The sequence below is a fragment of the Trifolium pratense genome, linkage group LG2 (assembly GCF_020283565.1).
Source record: "Trifolium pratense cultivar HEN17-A07 linkage group LG2, ARS_RC_1.1, whole genome shotgun sequence".
Taxonomy (NCBI): Eukaryota; Viridiplantae; Streptophyta; class Magnoliopsida; order Fabales; family Fabaceae; genus Trifolium; species Trifolium pratense.
Genome location: NC_060060.1, coordinates 53,521,664 through 53,549,128, shown reverse-complemented (window position 1 = coordinate 53,549,128; position 27,465 = coordinate 53,521,664). Strand labels below are relative to the sequence as shown.

The following is a 27,465-nucleotide window of genomic DNA, read 5'->3' as shown; positions in this document are numbered from 1 at the left end:
TTATAAGAATTTATAAATAAAGTAAATAAAATTGTAATGGTTGCTTTTTACTAGTGAAGACATGAAAGTTTAATTAACATTTTTCATACTGGTAAAATAATGAATTGTCTTAAGCTATTGTGTGTGTGATGCACGGTTATTATAGTTAGTCTCATTGTTCTTAATTACTGCTAAAATTATGTAATGTAAGTAGTATTGAGTTTTATGTTTACATTTTATCAAACCACCTAGAACACAATGAGTTGCATCACTTTAGCAGTAGAGTAGAGTAATCACTTCAATAACAATATTTGGTAACTTAGCTTAAAATAGAGGCTTTAGTTTAAAATAGAGGCTAATAGAACCAGTAATTAGCAGTATAGTAGTACATCATATTAAAACAAGGAGCAATTCAAAACCAAGAAAAAGTCCACACACTGAAGATATATAGTATTTCAGTATCCCTTAATATAAGGACATCAAATCTACAAGACCACGACCAAACCAACAAAAGCACACCTTAATTCTACCAGTAATGCACAATTATGTCATCCATGAGATAGCAATATCACAGCATAACAAACAAAAGACCTAAAAGAAGCTAACATACAGAGTGGTAAACATATATCACCACTAAATAGTCCTTGTAGTGAACATGCTACGATGGGACAAACCCGACAACATCAAGACCAATGAGAAATAGTCCAATTCCCTTCTGAGCTGATACAATTAACCAGTAAACAGATGTCAAAACTGTCTGCACAATTTGGCAGCGATGGATCTCGGCCCCAGCCACATAATTAGCAGAAACTGTGTAAGAATTGACGAGGAATTTTACAGATCCGCCTTCAACGGGACAGGGGTTTTGAGATACTACCTTATTACCACATTATGCAGACAGCTTTAAACAATACCAGAGAATTTGTTCAACTTGCCCATCACAACGGTAAGAGTAGGCTCATCAATTTTTCTGCAGATGCACCGCTAAAGATTCCTACAAGATTAAAAAAGTTGAAACAGCCAGCACAAAATTAAAGACAGAAAAATCAGAGTTTATTCTCTTGTAACTATTCCCAAGCACATAGTCGAATTCTCCATCCATTCCGATAACTGGTAATTAAACCCTTTCAAAGGGGTTCTAAGGATTCGCCATGAGGGAACCTTGGTCTCCTCTACTACCTTTTCCCACTCAAACCCTTCCCAGTTAAAAATCATCGCATTTAACCTAGATTCTGTTTCGACTCCATCACAGCCTCCTACACACAAATAAGAGGTTGTGAGACGGACTCCTCTTTTAAGACGGTTATGCTTGGTTGGTAGCCTAGATTGAAAAAGTCTCCAGCCAAGCATCGACATTTTAGATGGGATTAAAGGATTCCAAACGTCTTTAACCCACTCACAGTCCTCTGTCTCTTCTCTAGTTAGTAAGTCATACACTTTCTTAACCGTGTATTGGTCCTCACTCCACTTCCACCGGTCTTGACTGTTGCTGGATCTATCGGCGCCTAAGGCAACTCCATTACAAATATCCACCAACTCTATCTCCCATTGAAAAATTCTTCTCCTCCAATTCCGTTTAACCTTCTTCACGCCCTCTTCTTCAACAATCATATCAGAAACACGACTCTCCTTATCTAGCGATGGATTGAAAAGTCTAGACAAGAGTTTACTCAAGACGTCTCCGTCCACCCATGGGTCCTTCTAAAATAATGTTTCTTTCCCATCTCCTACTTCTTTCCTTAGGTGTTCTTCAAACCAATTTACACCTCCTCTCCCCGGCGTTCTCATGATTGAATTAAAATTCCTCCACCATATCGAACTGCTCTTGTCCACCTCTTCCAAATTTGAACCATATCTTCGGATAAGAACCATTTTCAACAACGCCTTATTCTCAACCTTCATTCTCCACCACCACTTGCCTAGAAGGGCCATGTTAAATATTCTTAAATTTCTAATCCCCAGACCTCCCGACTCCTTCGGCTTGAAAATACTACTATTATCCAATTAAATTTCCCCGCCTCACCGCTCCCTCCCCAAAGGAAATTTATAAAGAGAGATTCAATTAGAGAAATAATGCCTGGTGGTAGTACCTTGAAAAAGGACAGGAAATAGATAGGCATGTCATACAAGGAAGACTTTAAAAGCACAAGCCGGCCTCCCATGGATAATGACAGACACTTCCAAGAGGCTCCAACTCAAATATAAAGGCTTATAAATGACAAGCCAAAATACATTACAAACCAAGTCAAGTAACCATGTTGAAACAAAGCATACAAAACAATACTATGCCAAGTATTTGGACATTTTCTGCTACCATTGGAGCAGCTCCATAAAGAAAGTATTATGCATAAAATTCTGCTGTAAAAAGTTACCTCCAATGCCTTAAAGAACCCTCCATATCATGCCTCCTCGGACTAGACTGATACTCCCTGAACTGACAAAAAAACTGCACTACCACAACCCCAACACACACCCTGAAAATCTGCAGCAGAAAGATGTAGAAGATCTGAATAATGTGATTACTTTGTCGCAGTAAGAGGCATTTGGTAAATTTAACCAATTAACTGAGGAACATATCCTTGAAAAGGGACTAGAGTATGGGTGGGCCTTAGCAATGAAAAGGACAGGGGCATGAATGTGCTAGGCAAAGCGTTATGCGGCCAAAAATAAGTATTGATTGTTTCTCATTTTCTCCAATGTATACATCAGAGTGCAAAGGACTTATGAATCATAGAACACACTGCCAGCTTTCAGTTTTTTGACCTTTTCATCATTTTGATTTATAATTTCGTATGTTGCCCATTCTCAACTCTCAAGTTCTTCTGAAAATTGAGAGAGAAAAATAAAAAGTACACCACCAGGTAGAAGATCGTCCTCTATGCAAAAAGTTGTTCAAATAACATGAAGAGTCTTATTGAAACCTTTTCACATCTGACAGATTCACGAAACTAAAAGTACAAATAAAAAAGAAATGTTACTCACACCAATGCTGCAAATGCATGCTGCCATGCTAGAAAATATGCCATTTCATCTTGGTATGCATCATACTATGAATTAAACTCGGAATTAATTCCTAGTAAGTATCATTCTTCTACTCCACTTTTTAAAAACACCACTCTCCTGTTTATGTTTGTTAAAAGTCTGTGTGTTTTTACTATTCCTTGACTTTACAACATCGTAGGCTATTTGTAAGTATTCCAAGTCACTACATCTTCCTAGAAATAGAAGTTGCGTGATCTTCTTTTAGACGCACAGTTTTACATATTTCACATGGTATCAGAGCAGGTTCTGATTCTCTGACCTGACTCTGTACTTCACTATCGTTGCCGGTGGCAATCTTCCGTTGTCTTCTCCATCTTCAAATAGCGTTGCCAGTCTGCAAGCCTTACCCGCGACCAGAAACCACCAACAACAACTTCTGTGGAATAGTCTGGCGAGCCCGACGGTGCTTTTCCCGTCGCGAACCGCCACAAAATAGTTCGGCGTGCCCGACGGTGCTTTTCCCGCCGCCAACCGCCGCAATAGTTCGGCGTGCCTGATGATGCTTTTCCCGTCTCCAACCGCCACAGAATAGTTCGGCGTGCCTGATGGTGCTTTTCCCGTCGCCAACCACCTCCACAGGCGCTTCTGCGTGCGCCACTGCCTTTCCTGCAAGTGGGTCCCAAACACAGCCCCCAACTCCGCGCCTGAGCTTCTCTCTAGCTATTGTTTCCAGCAACAGCCACTGCAGGATTGCCCCTGCAACTTTCCGAGGTTGCTTTTCATCTTTTTGGTGATTTCCTAGCAATCTTTTCTCTTTCACCGATGGTCTTGTCTGGTGCTGGATCAGTTGTTCCCTCCATAAAGCCAACAGTGGTCAAACTTAGTTCCAATCTTTTAGTGAGAAAAGATTTCGATGTAACAAGCTTAAAGCATAGAAAGCTTTAGCTTGAGGAGGAGTGTTAAAAGTCTGTGTGTTTTTACTATTCCTCGACTTTACAACATCCTAGACATTTAATGTAATTATTGCAGCTTCATTATAAATAGAAATTGTGTGATCTTCTTTTAGACACAGAGTTTTAACAATGTTAATTATCAAACTGAAATTTTTATTCTTTATAAAAAAGTACATATTCAGTTTTAACATTATTAAACTGAAATGAATGTAGCCATGTTATTTTCAATATTTCAGGTAGGGCAGTGAGATTAATCAATGATAAAAATCCTCAATAGTATCCCATCTTAAAAAAAGTGTGCTGAATATATGAAAAATTTAGCTATGCATTCTTCAGATATATGAACTGGAGATAATATGCAAATGTAAAATACCTCGACAGAAACTTGATGGTCTACAATTGAAGAGGTTGGCAGCTGTCTGTAAATAGATTTGTTGACCAATTGAAGAAACAGATTCATATCAATCCCTATATGCTGCTGCACTTTGAGCAGTTCATAAAACAAGAAAAAGTTGATATATTCATATGAATGAAGTACTTTGAAGGGAAAAGATTTACAATATATTTTCATATTAATGATGATGTACAAGACATAAGAACAAAAATTGCAATAAGATTAAAACACATCAAACTTGAACAAAACAGAAACGAAGCTTGTATTTGCATACACGTCAAAATGTTGTTGGCCCTTGAATTTAATAAAATACTGAGAAACATGATAAGAAACTTATTATGATAAGAACCATGATAAGAAACTTATTACAGTTCTACGTTGCTTGCTACACAAGTCACCTCCTTGAGTGATTGTGTACTCGTTGCTTGCTACACAAGTCATCTCCTTAAGTGATTGTGTACCTTTGCTTAGTGTACAGCTTATGTAGAATAGCATAGCATATAGTTTGTTAGAAGTTTGTTAGAAGATTGTTAGTAGTTTGTTAGAAGTTTGTTAGAAGATTGTTAGTAGTTTGTTAGAGTTGGTTAGAACTATCTTCACCTATATAAAGGTGCTTGTAACTACTTTTGCTTGATCAATGAATAAAATTACTTTTGAAGCTTTCAACATGCTTCTTCTTCTTCTTCTTCTTCAATCTTTCTCTGCCATTTTCGTTATCTTCAATAACTTCATGATGGTATCAGAGCTCTTCTGAGCTCTGCTGCGCATCGCTTTGCTTCCAAATGGCTCGTGGTGGTCATAACAACACTGCCGGTGGTTCAACCACCGTGCTCGTCCAAGATCCGTCGAACAATTCCGGCGACGTTTACTATGTTCATCCTTCCGATGGTCCTACTACTGTGGTGGTGAAACCTGTTCTTAATCATTCGAATTATCAGGCCTGGGCGCGATCCATGAAGCGCGCTCTTAGAGGTAAGAATAAGCTTGATTTTGTTGATGGAACAATTGAAGTTCCTGGTGAATTTGAACCTAATTTCAAGGCTTGGAATAGATGCAATATGTTGATTCATTCATGGATCATGAACTCTTTTGATGAATCAATTGCGCAAAGTATTGTTTTCCTTGATAACGCTATTGATGTTTGGAATGAGCTTAAGGAACGTTTTTCACAAGGCGATTACATTAGGATTTCAGAATTGCAATGTGAAATCTATAGCCTGAAACAAGATTCACGTTCTGTTTCTGAGTTTTTTACTGCTCTCAAGTCTCTATGGGAAGAACTTGAATCGTATTTTCCTACTTCTGTTTGCTCTTGTCCAATGCGTTGTATCTGCAATACTGGTGTACGCAATGCTAAGCATCAACATGAGGTTACTCGATCCATTCGATTTTTAACTGGTTTGAATGATAATTTCGATTCAGTGCGCGCTCAAATCTTGTTGATGCATCCCTTACCTGCGATTAATCACATCTTTTCTATGGTTATTCAACAAGAGAGGCATTATAATTCCATTCATTGTGATGAATCCAAAGTGCTTGTGAATGCTAGTGACAGCAGAAAGCCACAAGGCCGTGGGCGTGGTTATTCAGCTGGCTCTAGTTCATCTGGTTCAGGCAATAGGTCGAACAGTTACGGTGCAAAGAACAAAGAGTGTTCCTTCTGTGGTAGAACCAATCACATTGTTGAGAATTGTTATAGAAAACATGGATTTCCTCCTCATTTTGGAGAATCTAATGCTTCAGCCAACAAGGCTTCTCAAGAAGAAAGGGAAGATGTTGGTGACAATCAAGGTGCTCGTATTAGTGATTTTGGTTTCACAAAGGAACAATGCTCACAGTTATTGCATCTCCTTCAAAGTTCACAATCTGGTAATCAAGGCTCCTCTTCTAATGCTGGTAATCAAGGATCTTCCTCCACTCAAGTCAATATTGCTAGTGGACATGTTACTTCAGGTACAAGTAACTTAGTATGTACTTTGCACAGTTCTAGTCCTGGTAAATGGATTGTTGACTCAGGTGCAAGTGATCACATTTGTTCTTCCTTAGATTACTTCAGCTCATACAAATCCATCCAACCAGTTACAATTAAATTGCCTAATGGACAAGTTTCCATTGCAAATTATTCTGGTTCAATGAAACTTTCATCCATTTTCACTATTTCACATGTTTTGTTTGTCCCTGAGTTCAACTTGAATTTGATCTCAGTCCCTAAACTTTGCCTTGATGACCATTTTATTGTGACTTTTGATAATAATGAATGTTTGATACAGGAAAAGAAGAACTTGAAGATGACTGGTTTGGCTATGCTCAATGGAAGATTGTATTACTTTAATCAAGACCATGTTCAGCCTAAGTCCACAACCATTGCTTCTTCTCAAATCACTCCTTCTCATGTCATTCCTAAAGAAGCCTTATGGCATTTCAGATTGGGACATTTATCCAACAGTAGATTGATAGAAATGCATAAACAATTTCCCTTTGTTAATGTTGATGATCATGCTGTGTGTGATATTTGCCATTATGCAAAACACAGAAAATCTAAATTCTCTCTTAGTTCAAATAAAGCTAAACATTGCTATGAACATTTCCATTTTGATATATGGGGTCCCTTTTCTATTCCCTCTGTCCATGGACATAAGTATTTTGTTACTGCACTTGATGACCATAGTAGATTTACTTGAATCATTCTTTGTAAAGCTAAATCTGAAGTTACTACTCTTGTCCAACAATTCTTAACAATGATAGAAAATCAGTACAATTGTCATGTTAAAACTGTTAGAACAGATAATGGACCTGAATTCTTTATGCCAAACTTTTATGCTTCTAAGGGTATTGAACATCAAACTTCATGTGTTGAAACACCTCAGCAAAATGGGCGTATTGAGAGAAAACACCAGCACATTTTGAATGTGGGAAGGGCTTTACTCTTTCAATCTAAATTGCCTAAACAATATTGGTCTTATGCAGTTTTGCAGGCCACTTACATCATAAATAGAGTCTCTACTCCTTTGTTACACAATAAATCTCCTTATTTCATTAGATTTAATCATGATCCTGATCTAAATGAATTGAAATTTTTTGGTTCATTATGTTTTGCTTCCACCCTTTCAAATCATAGAACCAAATTTGATAGTAGAGCTAGAAAAGCAGATTACTTAGGACACAAGTCAGGTGTCAAAGGAGCAGTTTTGCTTGATCTTCATACCAAATCCATTTTTATTTCAAGAAATGTAACATATCATGAACACATTTTACCTTATCAAAACCATACTCCACCTTTCCAATGGACTTACCATTCTATTCATTCTTCCACTGATGACATTCCTGCATCAGATACTATTGACAATACTATCACTCCCTCTACTTCTATTTTTGATGATGACTTTCTTGTTACCACCCAAAGCCATCCATCTAACTCTGATATACACACCACACCAAATATTCCTGATTCTCTATCCTCTCCATCTCCTCCATCTTCTCCATCTCCTCCATCTCTCCCTATCATTAGGAAATCTACAAGATTGAGATCTCAACCTGGTCACTTGAATGATTATGTATGCAATCTCTCTTATGTTCATTCCAAATCATCATCTCAAGGTATACTTTATCCTATTTCAGACTTTCATTCTTGTGCTAATCTCTCTACTTCCCATACCAAATTTGTTTTGTCTGTTAATAATGACATTGAACCTAGTACTTACAAACAAGCTAGTTTGCAAGATTGTTGGGTTCAAGCAATGAATGCAGAACTTCATGCCTTACAACAGAACAAAACCTGGATCATTGTTGATGCACCACCCAATGTAAAGCCTATAGGGAGCAAATGGGTTTATAAGGTGAAGCATAAGGCAGATGGATCCATAGAGAGGTACAAAGCACGTCTTGTAGCTAAAGGATACACACAGGTTGAAGGTATTGACTTCTTTGAGACATTTTCACCTGTTGCTAAGATCACCACTGTGAGGACTTTGATAGCTTTAGCTGCCATTCAGTCTTGGCACTTGCATCAGCTGGATGTAAATAATGCATTCTTGCATGGAGAGTTGCAAGAAGAAGTTTACGTGTCCATTCCTCAAGGTGTTACTACTTCAAGGCCAAATCAAGTTTGTAAGTTGCTGAAATCCCTATATGGTCTAAAACAGGCCAGCAGGAAGTGGTATGAGAAACTTACTGGTGTTTTACTAGCTCAAGGTTATGTGCAATCTAGTTCAGATCATTCATTATTTACACTTTCCAAAGATTCTAGTTTCACTGCTCTTTTGGTTTATGTGGATGATATTATTTTGGCTGGTGATTCACTTGATGAATTCACCCACATAAAGCAGCTATTGGATGATCTATTCAAAATTAAGGACCTTGGCCAGTTGAAGTATTTTCTTGGCATTGAAGTAGCACATTCCAATCAAGGTATCACTCTTTGTCAACGAAAGTACTGCCTTGATTTGCTACAAGACACTGGCTTGCTTGTAGCTAAGCCTGCAAAGACACCACTTGATCCTTCTGTCAAGCTGCATCAAGATACATCTCCACCATATGCAGATATTGCTAGTTATAGAAGATTGGTTGGCAAATTGTTGTATTTGACTACAACAAGGCCAGACATTGCTTTTGTCACTCAGCAACTTAGTCAATTTCTGACTTCACCTACCCAAGTTCACTATGATACAGCTTGTAGAGTGATCACCTACCTCAAAGGCTCACCTGGTCGAGGATTGTTCTTTAGCAGGTCTTCAAAATTGCAATTGCTTGGTTTTACTGATGCTGACTGGGCCGGTTGCCTTGACACACGGCGCTCCACTTCAGGTTATTGTTTCTTTCTTGGCTCCTCCTTGATTTCATGGCGTGCCAAGAAGCAACACACTATAGCTCGCAGCTCCTCAGAAGCAGAATATCGTGCCTTATCTTTTGCTGCTTGCGAGCTTCAATGGCTTGCTTACTTGCTCAAGGATTTAAGAGTGTCCTGTGTCAAGCCTCCTGTGCTGTATTGTGACAACCAGAGTGCACTTCACATTGCAGCCAATCCAGTTTTTCATGAGCGCACCAAGCATCTTGAGATTGACTGTCACTTTGTTAGGGAAAAATTGCAGCAGGATGTTTTCAAATTGCTTCCAATTCACACCAAATCTCAACTTGCAGATTTCTTTACCAAGCCTCTTCCGCCCAAATCGTTTCATTCCTTCATTTCCAAGCTCAACATGATTGACATTTACCATGTTTAGCTTGAGGGAGGGTATTACAGTTCTACGTTGCTTGCTACACAAGTCACCTCCTTGAGTGATTGTGTACTCGTTGCTTGCTACACAAGTCATCTCCTTAAGAGATTGTGTACCTTTGCTTAGTGTACAGCTTATGTAGAATAGCATAGCATATAGTTTGTTAGAAGTTTGTTAGAAGATTGTTAGTAGTTTGTTAGAGTTGGTTAGAACTATCTTCACCTATATAAAGGTGCTTGTAACTACTTTTGCTTGATCAATGAATAAAATTACTTTTGAAGCTTTCAACATGCTTCTTCTTCTTCTTCTTCAATCTTTCTCTGCCATTTTCGTTATCTTCAATAACTTCATGAAAACTTTCACCTGCAATGCAAGTTAAATGAAGTAGGAAAACTAGCACATAATCAAACAAGTATTACATCAAACAACTAGACTGCAAACACATGATTTCTATATTAAACCCCGAATATCAATGTGATGTGTGTTTTGATTCCCTTCTCATTGTTGGTTTAAAGAGGTTTTTTCTTTCAAGAGGATTTTGTGGATAATAGCTATGTTTGTATAATTACAGCTCTGAAATCTCATCAGATGATTCCTAAGCCAAAGGACATACAAGACAAAATTACAGTGTAAACTCAAACATAGAGCATAGATATTACAAGTAGAATAAAATGAAATTCAAACAAATATAGGCTTCTCATATTATCCAAATATAATCTATTTCTATATAAAATTCGAGACAGATAAGAAAAAGCCAAAAAATTATTCCAATATTTGAAATAAAAAGCACATCCGTTTTCCAACAGAAGAGAATAGACTTTTCAATATCCTCATAAAATTGATACAGCAGCAATATCCTCATAATCACTATTATGATATGGGTGATTGAAAACCCCCCTTTTTATTATACAAGATGAAATTATCCTAATAAACCCAATCAACAACCTCTTAGGTGACAAGCGAAAACCAACTAATGATTTATTCCTCCAATCGAAAGAAGGTTTTCCTTATAAATTATTACTTCAGAATAATAATGCGCTCCTTTGACACCACCAAGTTCCTCAATCATTTGGGTAGTTAAATCAAAGTGGACTAGTCCTCCATCTTTTTTTGTGAAGAATATGTGACCATTCTTCCCAGCACCAACAGGATACTGAATGTAAGGCAAAGGTCCAACAACAAAGAGTTTAGTCCATGATTCCTTCACACCAAGTTCGGCCAAAACTGATATGTGAAAAGTAGATGTATGTATATACCATGAGATCGAAGCAATTGACCCATTTAACATCATCAAATTTCGCTGAACGAAATTACATTTTTCATTGGCATCTATGTCTAAGGGTATGAGTGTTGCAAAAGACACCTCATTGGTCAAGTCAAAGGACACTAAGATATGTTCACATTCATCATCGTTCTTTGTACAACTAGAGTACCAATGACATATTCCGTCCATAAACAATCCATTCTCCGTAGAGACTTCCCAATCTCTAGGAATATCGACATCAATTTTCCTCCAAGAGTTACATCGAAGGCTATAAATCTCCCATAAGTGTTCATAGCATGTTTGGCTCGACGACAACAGATCATCCCAATCCTCACCTTGAGTATTTAAAAAATAACATACATGCCTAATAATCTTATAGTCATAACTTACATGGTCATAACCAAATCCATAGAGAAGCGGAGAAGGGTCCCAAGGAGGTGGTATAGATTCAGCAGAGCTTGGAGGAATGACTTTGAATTCATCGGTAGTTGGATTCCACAATACAACTTTGTGATGTTGGAAAAGACAAAGAATTCCAGTAATACTACCACAACACAAAATATTAAAGAAAGGATCCTCCTCTTGAAATGGATTTGGAAACTCTAATTTGAGTCTATTCTCATATTTCTCACCAAAAAGTGAATGCATAGAGGAATAAACTTGACTATTATTATGATCATGATACATAACCTGATTTAGGAGGAGTGATGTATCATTGTAGTAAGAGTGAGGAATAGATATTAAATTATTGCGGAACTTGCTCAAGAAATTAGGGTTTTGAAATAAGAGAGACCATGTTTTGCTTACACATCCAAATCGCTTCAAAGATTTCAAAGGAAGTTTATACAGAACAGCAGAGAATGCAAGATCTTCAGGTATGTGGTTACTTACTTTTGCAATTGTCAAAGATTTCGCCATCTCCATTCACAGAACGAGGTTTCCTACCGATGTTTGAATGTGACGGAAACTGGTTTCCTACCAATGTTTTTAAACTATTTCAGATTGAGATGGTCTTCAAAAGACAAATATCTTTTTCTACCAAAAAGAGAAAAAAAAAAAAAAACTTAATTGAGAAGTAACCTATTTTTTTCTTTTAAAAAAGATGTATTTATTGAATATTTGGATTTTGGATTAAATATGAAAATTAACTCTAGTTTTGATTTTAGTTTCCGTAAAAAAAAATGATATTTTTCTTTTCAAAGAGATGTATTTGTTGAATATTTGGATTTTAGATTAAATATGAAAATTAACTCTAGTTTTGATTTTAGTCCCCGTAAAAAAAATGATTTTTTTTCTTTTCAAAGAGATACATTTGTTGAATATTTGGATTTTGGATTAAATATGAAAATTAACTATAGTTTTGATTTTAGTTCCCGTAAAAAAAAAAGATTTTTTCTTTTCAAAGAGATGTATTTGTTGAATATTTGGATTTTGGATTAAATATAAAAATTAACTCTAGTTTTGATTTTAGTCCACGTAAAAAAAATGATTTTTTTTTCTTTTCAAAGAGATGTATTTTGTTGAATATTTGGATTTTGGATTAAATATGAAAATTAACTCTAGTTTTGATTTTAGTCCCCGTAAAAAAAAAATTGATTTTAGGTGATAAGGTATTGTGCGGGTTCCTCAAGAAGAAGCTAACTTATCCACTTGTTTGATAACTAAATAAGATAAAGTAAAATTGTGGCACCAAAAGTTTGGTCATCAAAATCTGAGAAGTATGAAGAAAGCCATATCTGAATAATCTATTAGAGAATTACCTAAACTCATAATTGAAGAAGGCGACATTTGTGGAGAATGTGAGATTGGAAAACAAACCAAGGTGTCGTACCAGAAGTTGCAACATCTGACAACTTCAAGAGTCCTTGAACTTTTACATATGGATTTGATGTGACCTGTGCAAGTTGAAAATGTTGGTGGAAAAAAGTATGCTCTTGTGGTTGTTGACGATTTCTCAAGATTTACTTGGGTAAACTTTATTAGAAAAAAAAATCATATACTTTTGAGGTGTTCAAAGATCTTTGTAAACAACTTTAAAGAGAAAAAGACAATGTGATAGTTAGGATAAGAAGTAGCCATGAGAAGGAGTTTGAGAACTCTAAGTTCTCTGAATTTTGTGCATCTGAAGGAATCGTGCATGAATTCCCATCCCCCATCACACCTCAACAAAATGGTGTAGTAGAAAGGAAAAATAGAACATTGCAAGAATCGGCTAGAGTTATGCTACATGCCAAGAAACTTCCATATTTCTTTTGGGCTGAGGCCACCCATACTGCTTGCTACATCCGTAATCAGGTCACTTTGAGATCAGGTACCTCAACTACTCTGTATGAGTTGGGATTCCGACAAACCAGCGGTTGTATATACGTCGTCGTTATTTTGAACCCTTTTTGTTTTTGCATTTGCATATGATATCCTTAAATTTTCTGGACGAGAGATGAGTGAGATATGCAGAGGCAAAGAGATATGTGAAATTAAAATGTGAAATTAATTTGGCGATCTGAACTTAGGTGTGAAAATTCTTGCTTCCATGCTTCTCTATTCTTCTCAAAAGCTTGGGCTGGGTTTAGCACATACTTTTTCATTCATCCTTGGGATACAATTGGTTTTTTTTTTTTTTTACATATATATGCGTGTGTGTGTGTGTGTTGTCTTTGTTCCCACCGCGTATATTTGATCTGTTGACAAGCCTGAATGCTCGAGCAACTCTTTCAACGGTAACAAAGATTTTTCCCATATATTTTCACAAAGCTCTTCAAATATTTCGCGGGTTGTTGTGCTCCTGTTAGAAACGAAGCCTTGAATGAAGGATCCTTATGTGTTATTTATACATAGTATAATTACATCATGCCCTGATGGTTACAAAAATAAATACATTGACATTGTTTGTATTTTAGTTTAATTGGTTGCATGCATTTCACTTGACAAGCTTTAACATATAAGGGAATTACATTCTTCAAATGTATTTCCCATTTTCCCTTTATGGATTGGACTTTGGTGTGCTAATCCAGGTAACACATCAAGACCATCTATAAAGAAAGTGACTAAGGTACTTAACTTTTTTCTTGTCTTCTCCCATAATAAATATGCAATTTTCTCGGCTCTCTCTTTCTTTAGGGCAATAGGTTAATTGAAAGTGAACAGATTGCAGTCACTAGGTTTGAAAGTGAAAAGAATGTGACATATCCAGTGTGGGATCTTATGAGTTGGAGGTGCTGAAAAATTGTAGCATTTTTAACTTTTCATTATATTATCAATATTCTAGAATGATCCATATAATTGCAAATGTTAATCAAGTTGGTTACTCTATCTGAATATATTATTGAATGCATCCGTAACATTAATCAGATAATTTCAAATTCATATTACCAACTTAATATCTTTCTAGTACTTCATATATGTGTAGCTGTTTATTACAGTGTAGTGTGTTTTAAAACATTAATAATGTTTTGTGTAGTATCTAGCAATCAAGTTTGTACACTCTTTCATCTGTTCTTTATGTTGTTTTAGTGTCCTGTCTTCTTGGTAAGCCTATTGATGTGCGGTGAGGGTTGGTGGTTATATAACTGAAAAGTTTAGCCTTAAGTTTTTGACCTATAATCTTACAGTGCAAAAAATTGGAACAACTTTGTGGTGCACTCTTTGTAACTATGATCTTCTGATCATTGACTTGGTTTGGATAACTATTTTACTCTTCTTTCTTTTTCTTGTGTTTTTTTTATCAACTATTTGTTATAGTGTATCATCTTGTGAACAAATTAATGAGTACACACATGAACCATCATGTTCTGCATCCATGTTTGTTGATTCTTCTCTGTAAGCTTGGGCAAGAATATGATATCATTGAGATATAATTGGTCAAGTTTTACTTATATGTCTATGTATTCGAGCTGAATAATTGTTCTTCGATAGTGTACGAGCTGGTGTTGAAGTTTTTGGGTGCTGAAGTTTGTAAGAAATAAATCATTTCTCTTCCTAAGATGAAGAATTTTCGGCAACTTGGTTACCTCATATTGTACAACTTAATTTTCTGGAGAGAGATATTCTTGATATTAGTTGATTTTAGGCTTTATGTCCTCTCTTTTCTGGTTTAATTTTCTGCTACTGATTTGCCTTTATCCTGGTTTATTTCTAATAGCATTTGTGTCTACGATCTGTTCCTACAAGGCAGTAGCAGGGTGGTTCGATTCTGGTGTTTGAATTTTGGTACAGTTGCTATGCTCATCACAAGTCAGCTTGTATTGAGCTTCTGTTTGACACAGTGGGGAGTCACTTTGTGCCTACATTTGTGTTGGGTATCCCATGATCACTGATGCTCTTAATGCTCTCCACGAGAAGGTATGAATTATATGGTATATGACAGTGACAGTGGCATTCTTTGATTTTAAAATTTTGGTGATGTATGGTTGAGATCGAATATTATTGTATTTGGGTTTTCAAATTTGATGTTTCACTTTTTCGTTTATTATGTTTGGTATTATCCCAAACCACTGGAAGTCAGAGTGAATCATTGTGATCTCTTTGATATACTATTGCTGCATAGCTTACTATGCATAATCCTATTGAAGTTTTAACACAGGATAGACTTAATGGGCATTTGCAATTATGTTGTAGATATGTATATGGTAGTGTATCTTCCAAAATAGATGTATATGCTTTTGGAGTTGTGTATGAACTGATTTCTGCTCAAGGAGCTGTGATGATGGGTGCTGAATTAAAAGGGCTTGTAGTTATTTTACATTAAAAGTTTAAGAACTATGGTTTTCATTTCTAATGTTTAATTTTTTTGATGATTTGTAACAGTTTGATGAACTTTTTGATGGGTCAAATCCTATAGGTCTTAAAAATCGTGGATCCTAGGCTTTGGAGATTACTATTCAATTGATTCAGTTTTTAAGGTATGAGTATATCACAAAATCCAAGTCTTGTAAATCTAATGTCAGGAAAATAGGCTTAGAAATATAGGATACAAATGTTACAGGGACTATAGCTTCATAATCATACTATTAAATAAAAAATAATCTAATGGAGTAATGGACTTTTCGTTGTTTTTTTTATGAGCTATGGATCTTTTTCTTCTTCACTCTTCTTTCTTCAGAACTCTTGGTTCTTTTTCTACAACTATTTGTCATAGCGTAATTTAACATGAGTTTTTTTACCACAAAAGTCTCCCTTCTCAATCACACTGCACCTTGTTAACTTTGTACTACCTATCTCCTATAAACCATCATGTTTTGCTGGCTGTGTTTTATTTTTCAATTATTTGCTGGCTGTGTTTAATTTTTCAATTCCTCTTGGCTTAATTTGTTAATTTGAACTCAAGGGAAGTAGCAGAGATGAACGGAGGAGAGATAAAAGAGATTGGTAAGGTTGAGGGTGCATCGTAGATCTGTGGAATGTAACGACCCGATTTTTTAGTAAATCGATATCTTATATATTTGCATATATTTTGGGTTAGTGTTAAATATTTATTTACGCGACGTATAATTATTTATCGCGAACATAAGTTTGTGAGCGAAACCTTTGCCATGTTAGTGGGCTTGGGCGTGTGATAGAGCTTAGTGGGCTTAGGCAAGTTGGGCTTGAACCAAGAGAATTAGGGAGAGGTATATATAGAAAACCTTAGTGCAAATATTTTTCATTATGTCATTTTCTTCCTAAGAGCCAAGAGCAAAAACCCTAGGAGAGCAAGAAGAAGAACACGAGCAAGGAGAAGAGATTTAGAGGCCAAGAATCATCATTCAATCCAAGGTGAGAGTGGTTAAGCATAAGCTTGGGTGATCCAAGAGAGGGGAGGTGTCTAGCCTCCATTCCCAAACTCTCTCACCCAATTTCTTTGGGGTTTGGGTGAAATTTCTTTATCATAAACATGTTCTTTTCATCTTAGTATGCTTAATGAACAACTAGGAGGGAATATGTATATGTTTGATGATTGTTTTGCATGTTTATGCAACTTTGCTTATTTTGCAAGATTGATGCATGATTTTGTATGTGTGATGTGTTTTGGTGTTTGTGAATGTTAATACATGTATATATGTATGGTATATACATGATTTATCACTTGTTATGCATTTATAACTTGTAAAAATGTATTTTTGATGGTTTTGGGTGTTAAACCGCCATTGAAAAACCTCAAGAACAGCATGGTCGCTGTAGCGAGCCTTAGCGAACGTGCATGTTCTTGATGCGTCGCTGTAGCGAGACGTAGCGAGACGTAGCGACCAGTTCGCTGATCTTCGCTATTGTTCGCTAACTCTCGCCATATGACAATTACATTCTGACTTCGTTCGCGGTTAGTCGCTGATGGTTCGCTAAGCGAATGAAGGGAATTTCAAATATTTTTGTGGGGGTTCTATAATTCAATTGGGCTTTTGGGATATGTTTCCGTAGTATTGTAGTGTATTACCATGGTGTGAATTTAATGATTCGCACGTGTATGCAATTAGTTGTAGTGCAAAGTGAGTATATCCATGTATTTGGTTTTGTTTTGGTTTTGAATTATTATATGTTTAATAATTGTGTTGTGTGATGGCATTTATATAAAAATGTCAAAGAAGTATATGTATTTTTGTATATCGGGTTGTCCGATAAAGAAGAATATCAGTTTGTCTGATAAAGAAGTTTAATGGATTATGTTATCCATGTAGTGAGCAGTAGCTTCGTGCTAAGTGATTATCATATGTTTGGTAAATGCATGACATTCATAAATTCATGTATTATTTAGGGATATCAGACTTGTCTGATAAAGAAGGATATTGGACTTGTCCAATAAAGAAGAATATCAATGGTAAGTTCCTTGATAAAGAAGATGGTACCACATGCATTAGTCGTATCTAGGTTGGCATGACATTGAATGTTTGGCATTAGTCGCATTTGAGTAAATGTGCAATTATGTGTTATGTGTTATGTGAGTTCTTTGTGTTGTCCGAAACGACGTGAAACTAATGGTTGTGTATTTGTGAGTATGTGTTATCTGGTGTATTACTTATTGAGGCATGTGTGTGAGTTAGTAATACGTGATAGGTTGAATATAGGTGTGTTTCTATATTCGTATGTATGTGATTATGTTTACTAACTCTCTACCTATTTGTTATGTGCTGGACCTTTGGGGGTTCAGGTATTCAGGTCGAGGTCTCGACGAGTTTTAGCTGCAGATCCTTTTGGTGTGGAGCACTTTTTGTGAGGAGCTAGTGTAGGCTACCTTTGTATAGTTTTGTTAAGTTTAGTTTAGTTGTGATGTATATTAGTGCTCTGGTATTTTGTAACATCGAGTCGGGGATCGTTTGTATTCCGTCGTATATCGATGCGAACATCTTAACTTATGTTTTATGTTAATGAATTATCTTTTGAACTATTTTGTTCATTACTTTGAAAATCCTTTATTTATGTTTTCCGCTGTGACGTTTCGTGTCATGTGCACGATCGTTTTGAAAATGTTTTCCGTAGCGCTCCGGCTACTTATCTTTAAAAAGTTTTTAAGATCACACTTTTAAGGGTAGTTAGTTCGGGGTGTTACAATAGTGGTATCAGAGCAGGTCGGTTCATGTGAGCCATTAGGATTTTCTTTCTCTTGTATGAAGCATGTGTTGGGTACACTGTTAATACATTCTAACGTCGAGTTGTGATTCGTTCAGGAATCATGGCTGCTGCTATTGTCTTAAGCTATTGTGTGTGTGATGCACGGTTATTATAGTTAGTCTCATTGTTCTTAATTACTGCTAAAATTATGTAATGTAAGTAGTATTGAGTTTTATGTTTACATTTTATCAAACCACCTAGAACACAATGAGTTGCATCACTTTAGCAGTAGAGTAGAGTAATCACTTCAATAACAATATTTGGTAACTTAGCTTAAAATAGAGGCTTTAGTTTAAAATAGAGGCTAATAGAACCAGTAATTAGCAGTATAGTAGTACATCATATTAAAACAAGGAGCAATTCAAAACCAAGAAAAAGTCCACACACTGAAGATATATAGTATTTCAGTATCCCTTAATATAAGGACATCAAATCTACAAGACCACGACCAAACCAACAAAAGCACACCTTAATTCTACCAGTAATGCACAATTATGTCATCCATGAGATAGCAATATCACAGCATAACAAACAAAAGACCTAAAAGAAGCTAACATACAGAGTGGTAAACATATATCACCACTAAATAGTCCTTGTAGTGAACATGCTACGATGGGACAAACCCGACAACATCAAGACCAATGAGAAATAGTCCAATTCCCTTCTGAGCTGATACAATTAACCAGTAAACAGATGTCAAAACTGTCTGCACAATTTGGCAGCGATGGATCTCGGCCCCAGCCACATAATTAGCAGAAACTGTGTAAGAATTGACGAGGAATTTTACAGATCCGCCTTCAACGGGACAGGGGTTTTGAGATACTACCTTATTACCACATTATGCAGACAGCTTTAAACAATACCAGAGAATTTGTTCAACTTGCCCATCACAACGGTAAGAGTAGGCTCATCAATTTTTCTGCAGATGCACCGCTAAAGATTCCTACAAGATTAAAAAAGTTGAAACAGCCAGCACAAAATTAAAGACAGAAAAATCAGAGTTTATTCTCTTGTAACTATTCCCAAGCACATAGTCGAATTCTCCATCCATTCCGATAACTGGTAATTAAACCCTTTCAAAGGGGTTCTAAGGATTCGCCATGAGGGAACCTTGGTCTCCTCTACTACCTTTTCCCACTCAAACCCTTCCCAGTTAAAAATCATCGCATTTAACCTAGATTCTGTTTCGACTCCATCACAGCCTCCTACACACAAATAAGAGGTTGTGAGACGGACTCCTCTTTTAAGACGGTTATGCTTGGTTGGTAGCCTAGATTGAAAAAGTCTCCAGCCAAGCATCGACATTTTAGATGGGATTAAAGGATTCCAAACGTCTTTAACCCACTCACAGTCCTCTGTCTCTTCTCTAGTTAGTAAGTCATACACTTTCTTAACCGTGTATTGGTCCTCACTCCACTTCCACCGGTCTTGACTGTTGCTGGATCTATCGGCGCCTAAGGCAACTCCATTACAAATATCCACCAACTCTATCTCCCATTGAAAAATTCTTCTCCTCCAATTCCGTTTAACCTTCTTCACGCCCTCTTCTTCAACAATCATATCAGAAACACGACTCTCCTTATCTAGCGATGGATTGAAAAGTCTAGACAAGAGTTTACTCAAGACGTCTCCGTCCACCCATGGGTCCTTCTAAAATAATGTTTCTTTCCCATCTCCTACTTCTTTCCTTAGGTGTTCTTCAAACCAATTTACACCTCCTCTCCCCGGCGTTCTCATGATTGAATTAAAATTCCTCCACCATATCGAACTGCTCTTGTCCACCTCTTCCAAATTTGAACCATATCTTCGGATAAGAACCATTTTCAACAACGCCTTATTCTCAACCTTCATTCTCCACCACCACTTGCCTAGAAGGGCCATGTTAAATATTCTTAAATTTCTAATCCCCAGACCTCCCGACTCCTTCGGCTTGAAAATACTACTATTATCCAATTAAATTTCCCCGCCTCACCGCTCCCTCCCCAAAGGAAATTTATAAAGAGAGATTCAATTAGAGAAATAATGCCTGGTGGTAGTACCTTGAAAAAGGACAGGAAATAGATAGGCATGTCATACAAGGAAGACTTTAAAAGCACAAGCCGGCCTCCCATGGATAATGACAGACACTTCCAAGAGGCTCCAACTCAAATATAAAGGCTTATAAATGACAAGCCAAAATACATTACAAACCAAGTCAAGTAACCATGTTGAAACAAAGCATACAAAACAATACTATGCCAAGTATTTGGACATTTTCTGCTACCATTGGAGCAGCTCCATAAAGAAAGTATTATGCATAAAATTCTGCTGTAAAAAGTTACCTCCAATGCCTTAAAGAACCCTCCATATCATGCCTCCTCGGACTAGACTGATACTCCCTGAACTGACAAAAAAACTGCACTACCACAACCCCAACACACACCCTGAAAATCTGCAGCAGAAAGATGTAGAAGATCTGAATAATGTGATTACTTTGTCGCAGTAAGAGGCATTTGGTAAATTTAACCAATTAACTGAGGAACATATCCTTGAAAAGGGACTAGAGTATGGGTGGGCCTTAGCAATGAAAAGGACAGGGGCATGAATGTGCTAGGCAAAGCGTTATGCGGCCAAAAATAAGTATTGATTGTTTCTCATTTTCTCCAATGTATACATCAGAGTGCAAAGGACTTATGAATCATAGAACACACTGCCAGCTTTCAGTTTTTTGACCTTTTCATCATTTTGATTTATAATTTCGTATGTTGCCCATTCTCAACTCTCAAGTTCTTCTGAAAATTGAGAGAGAAAAATAAAAAGTACACCACCAGGTAGAAGATCGTCCTCTATGCAAAAAGTTGTTCAAATAACATGAAGAGTCTTATTGAAACCTTTTCACATCTGACAGATTCACGAAACTAAAAGTACAAATAAAAAAGAAATGTTACTCACACCAATGCTGCAAATGCATGCTGCCATGCTAGAAAATATGCCATTTCATCTTGGTATGCATCATACTATGAATTAAACTCGGAATTAATTCCTAGTAAGTATCATTCTTCTACTCCACTTTTTAAAAACACCACTCTCCTGTTTATGTTTGTTAAAAGTCTGTGTGTTTTTACTATTCCTTGACTTTACAACATCGTAGGCTATTTGTAAGTATTCCAAGTCACTACATCTTCCTAGAAATAGAAGTTGCGTGATCTTCTTTTAGACGCACAGTTTTACATATTTCACATGGTATCAGAGCAGGTTCTGATTCTCTGACCTGACTCTGTACTTCACTATCGTTGCCGGTGGCAATCTTCCGTTGTCTTCTCCATCTTCAAATAGCGTTGCCAGTCTGCAAGCCTTACCCGCGACCAGAAACCACCAACAACAACTTCTGTGGAATAGTCTGGCGAGCCCGACGGTGCTTTTCCCGTCGCGAACCGCCACAAAATAGTTCGGCGTGCCCGACGGTGCTTTTCCCGCCGCCAACCGCCGCAATAGTTCGGCGTGCCTGATGATGCTTTTCCCGTCTCCAACCGCCACAGAATAGTTCGGCGTGCCTGATGGTGCTTTTCCCGTCGCCAACCACCTCCACAGGCGCTTCTGCGTGCGCCACTGCCTTTCCTGCAAGTGGGTCCCAAACACAGCCCCCAACTCCGCGCCTGAGCTTCTCTCTAGCTATTGTTTCCAGCAACAGCCACTGCAGGATTGCCCCTGCAACTTTCCGAGGTTGCTTTTCATCTTTTTGGTGATTTCCTAGCAATCTTTTCTCTTTCACCGATGGTCTTGTCTGGTGCTGGATCAGTTGTTCCCTCCATAAAGCCAACAGTGGTCAAACTTAGTTCCAATCTTTTAGTGAGAAAAGATTTCGATGTAACAAGCTTAAAGCATAGAAAGCTTTAGCTTGAGGAGGAGTGTTAAAAGTCTGTGTGTTTTTACTATTCCTCGACTTTACAACATCCTAGACATTTAATGTAATTATTGCAGCTTCATTATAAATAGAAATTGTGTGATCTTCTTTTAGACACAGAGTTTTAACAATGTTAATTATCAAACTGAAATTTTTATTCTTTATAAAAAAGTACATATTCAGTTTTAACATTATTAAACTGAAATGAATGTAGCCATGTTATTTTCAATATTTCAGGTAGGGCAGTGAGATTAATCAATGATAAAAATCCTCAATAGTATCCCATCTTAAAAAAAGTGTGCTGAATATATGAAAAATTTAGCTATGCATTCTTCAGATATATGAACTGGAGATAATATGCAAATGTAAAATACCTCGACAGAAACTTGATGGTCTACAATTGAAGAGGTTGGCAGCTGTCTGTAAATAGATTTGTTGACCAATTGAAGAAACAGATTCATATCAATCCCTATATGCTGCTGCACTTTGAGCAGTTCATAAAACAAGAAAAAGTTGATATATTCATATGAATGAAGTACTTTGAAGGGAAAAGATTTACAATATATTTTCATATTAATGATGATGTACAAGACATAAGAACAAAAATTGCAATAAGATTAAAACACATCAAACTTGAACAAAACAGAAACGAAGCTTGTATTTGCATACACGTCAAAATGTTGTTGGCCCTTGAATTTAATAAAATACTGAGAAACATGATAAGAAACTTATTATGATAAGAACCATGATAAGAAACTTATTACAGTTCTACGTTGCTTGCTACACAAGTCACCTCCTTGAGTGATTGTGTACTCGTTGCTTGCTACACAAGTCATCTCCTTAAGTGATTGTGTACCTTTGCTTAGTGTACAGCTTATGTAGAATAGCATAGCATATAGTTTGTTAGAAGTTTGTTAGAAGATTGTTAGTAGTTTGTTAGAAGTTTGTTAGAAGATTGTTAGTAGTTTGTTAGAGTTGGTTAGAACTATCTTCACCTATATAAAGGTGCTTGTAACTACTTTTGCTTGATCAATGAATAAAATTACTTTTGAAGCTTTCAACATGCTTCTTCTTCTTCTTCTTCTTCAATCTTTCTCTGCCATTTTCGTTATCTTCAATAACTTCATGATGGTATCAGAGCTCTTCTGAGCTCTGCTGCGCATCGCTTTGCTTCCAAATGGCTCGTGGTGGTCATAACAACACTGCCGGTGGTTCAACCACCGTGCTCGTCCAAGATCCGTCGAACAATTCCGGCGACGTTTACTATGTTCATCCTTCCGATGGTCCTACTACTGTGGTGGTGAAACCTGTTCTTAATCATTCGAATTATCAGGCCTGGGCGCGATCCATGAAGCGCGCTCTTAGAGGTAAGAATAAGCTTGATTTTGTTGATGGAACAATTGAAGTTCCTGGTGAATTTGAACCTAATTTCAAGGCTTGGAATAGATGCAATATGTTGATTCATTCATGGATCATGAACTCTTTTGATGAATCAATTGCGCAAAGTATTGTTTTCCTTGATAACGCTATTGATGTTTGGAATGAGCTTAAGGAACGTTTTTCACAAGGCGATTACATTAGGATTTCAGAATTGCAATGTGAAATCTATAGCCTGAAACAAGATTCACGTTCTGTTTCTGAGTTTTTTACTGCTCTCAAGTCTCTATGGGAAGAACTTGAATCGTATTTTCCTACTTCTGTTTGCTCTTGTCCAATGCGTTGTATCTGCAATACTGGTGTACGCAATGCTAAGCATCAACATGAGGTTACTCGATCCATTCGATTTTTAACTGGTTTGAATGATAATTTCGATTCAGTGCGCGCTCAAATCTTGTTGATGCATCCCTTACCTGCGATTAATCACATCTTTTCTATGGTTATTCAACAAGAGAGGCATTATAATTCCATTCATTGTGATGAATCCAAAGTGCTTGTGAATGCTAGTGACAGCAGAAAGCCACAAGGCCGTGGGCGTGGTTATTCAGCTGGCTCTAGTTCATCTGGTTCAGGCAATAGGTCGAACAGTTACGGTGCAAAGAACAAAGAGTGTTCCTTCTGTGGTAGAACCAATCACATTGTTGAGAATTGTTATAGAAAACATGGATTTCCTCCTCATTTTGGAGAATCTAATGCTTCAGCCAACAAGGCTTCTCAAGAAGAAAGGGAAGATGTTGGTGACAATCAAGGTGCTCGTATTAGTGATTTTGGTTTCACAAAGGAACAATGCTCACAGTTATTGCATCTCCTTCAAAGTTCACAATCTGGTAATCAAGGCTCCTCTTCTAATGCTGGTAATCAAGGATCTTCCTCCACTCAAGTCAATATTGCTAGTGGACATGTTACTTCAGGTACAAGTAACTTAGTATGTACTTTGCACAGTTCTAGTCCTGGTAAATGGATTGTTGACTCAGGTGCAAGTGATCACATTTGTTCTTCCTTAGATTACTTCAGCTCATACAAATCCATCCAACCAGTTACAATTAAATTGCCTAATGGACAAGTTTCCATTGCAAATTATTCTGGTTCAATGAAACTTTCATCCATTTTCACTATTTCACATGTTTTGTTTGTCCCTGAGTTCAACTTGAATTTGATCTCAGTCCCTAAACTTTGCCTTGATGACCATTTTATTGTGACTTTTGATAATAATGAATGTTTGATACAGGAAAAGAAGAACTTGAAGATGACTGGTTTGGCTATGCTCAATGGAAGATTGTATTACTTTAATCAAGACCATGTTCAGCCTAAGTCCACAACCATTGCTTCTTCTCAAATCACTCCTTCTCATGTCATTCCTAAAGAAGCCTTATGGCATTTCAGATTGGGACATTTATCCAACAGTAGATTGATAGAAATGCATAAACAATTTCCCTTTGTTAATGTTGATGATCATGCTGTGTGTGATATTTGCCATTATGCAAAACACAGAAAATCTAAATTCTCTCTTAGTTCAAATAAAGCTAAACATTGCTATGAACATTTCCATTTTGATATATGGGGTCCCTTTTCTATTCCCTCTGTCCATGGACATAAGTATTTTGTTACTGCACTTGATGACCATAGTAGATTTACTTGAATCATTCTTTGTAAAGCTAAATCTGAAGTTACTACTCTTGTCCAACAATTCTTAACAATGATAGAAAATCAGTACAATTGTCATGTTAAAACTGTTAGAACAGATAATGGACCTGAATTCTTTATGCCAAACTTTTATGCTTCTAAGGGTATTGAACATCAAACTTCATGTGTTGAAACACCTCAGCAAAATGGGCGTATTGAGAGAAAACACCAGCACATTTTGAATGTGGGAAGGGCTTTACTCTTTCAATCTAAATTGCCTAAACAATATTGGTCTTATGCAGTTTTGCAGGCCACTTACATCATAAATAGAGTCTCTACTCCTTTGTTACACAATAAATCTCCTTATTTCATTAGATTTAATCATGATCCTGATCTAAATGAATTGAAATTTTTTGGTTCATTATGTTTTGCTTCCACCCTTTCAAATCATAGAACCAAATTTGATAGTAGAGCTAGAAAAGCAGATTACTTAGGACACAAGTCAGGTGTCAAAGGAGCAGTTTTGCTTGATCTTCATACCAAATCCATTTTTATTTCAAGAAATGTAACATATCATGAACACATTTTACCTTATCAAAACCATACTCCACCTTTCCAATGGACTTACCATTCTATTCATTCTTCCACTGATGACATTCCTGCATCAGATACTATTGACAATACTATCACTCCCTCTACTTCTATTTTTGATGATGACTTTCTTGTTACCACCCAAAGCCATCCATCTAACTCTGATATACACACCACACCAAATATTCCTGATTCTCTATCCTCTCCATCTCCTCCATCTTCTCCATCTCCTCCATCTCTCCCTATCATTAGGAAATCTACAAGATTGAGATCTCAACCTGGTCACTTGAATGATTATGTATGCAATCTCTCTTATGTTCATTCCAAATCATCATCTCAAGGTATACTTTATCCTATTTCAGACTTTCATTCTTGTGCTAATCTCTCTACTTCCCATACCAAATTTGTTTTGTCTGTTAATAATGACATTGAACCTAGTACTTACAAACAAGCTAGTTTGCAAGATTGTTGGGTTCAAGCAATGAATGCAGAACTTCATGCCTTACAACAGAACAAAACCTGGATCATTGTTGATGCACCACCCAATGTAAAGCCTATAGGGAGCAAATGGGTTTATAAGGTGAAGCATAAGGCAGATGGATCCATAGAGAGGTACAAAGCACGTCTTGTAGCTAAAGGATACACACAGGTTGAAGGTATTGACTTCTTTGAGACATTTTCACCTGTTGCTAAGATCACCACTGTGAGGACTTTGATAGCTTTAGCTGCCATTCAGTCTTGGCACTTGCATCAGCTGGATGTAAATAATGCATTCTTGCATGGAGAGTTGCAAGAAGAAGTTTACGTGTCCATTCCTCAAGGTGTTACTACTTCAAGGCCAAATCAAGTTTGTAAGTTGCTGAAATCCCTATATGGTCTAAAACAGGCCAGCAGGAAGTGGTATGAGAAACTTACTGGTGTTTTACTAGCTCAAGGTTATGTGCAATCTAGTTCAGATCATTCATTATTTACACTTTCCAAAGATTCTAGTTTCACTGCTCTTTTGGTTTATGTGGATGATATTATTTTGGCTGGTGATTCACTTGATGAATTCACCCACATAAAGCAGCTATTGGATGATCTATTCAAAATTAAGGACCTTGGCCAGTTGAAGTATTTTCTTGGCATTGAAGTAGCACATTCCAATCAAGGTATCACTCTTTGTCAACGAAAGTACTGCCTTGATTTGCTACAAGACACTGGCTTGCTTGTAGCTAAGCCTGCAAAGACACCACTTGATCCTTCTGTCAAGCTGCATCAAGATACATCTCCACCATATGCAGATATTGCTAGTTATAGAAGATTGGTTGGCAAATTGTTGTATTTGACTACAACAAGGCCAGACATTGCTTTTGTCACTCAGCAACTTAGTCAATTTCTGACTTCACCTACCCAAGTTCACTATGATACAGCTTGTAGAGTGATCACCTACCTCAAAGGCTCACCTGGTCGAGGATTGTTCTTTAGCAGGTCTTCAAAATTGCAATTGCTTGGTTTTACTGATGCTGACTGGGCCGGTTGCCTTGACACACGGCGCTCCACTTCAGGTTATTGTTTCTTTCTTGGCT

At 36.9% G+C, this 27,465-nt stretch overlaps 1 protein-coding gene across 1 annotated transcript; it reads right to left on the bottom strand.

Moving 5' to 3' along the window:
• Positions 1-10,151: 10,151 nt before the first annotated feature.
• Positions 10,152-11,788, bottom strand: LOC123906205 (F-box/kelch-repeat protein At3g06240-like). Its single transcript, XM_045956061.1, has one exon. The coding sequence runs from the start codon at positions 11,707-11,709 to the stop codon at positions 10,492-10,494; it is 1,218 nt and encodes a 405-aa protein (XP_045812017.1). The 5' UTR covers positions 11,710-11,788; the 3' UTR covers positions 10,152-10,491.
• Between the last annotated feature and the right edge of the window lie 15,677 nt (positions 11,789-27,465).

Bases quoted from the DNA above. Each gene is read 5' to 3' on its own strand.
- LOC123906205 (XM_045956061.1), bottom strand. From the start codon at position 11,709: ATGGAGATGGCGAAATCTTTGACAATTGCAAAAGTAAGTAACCACATA.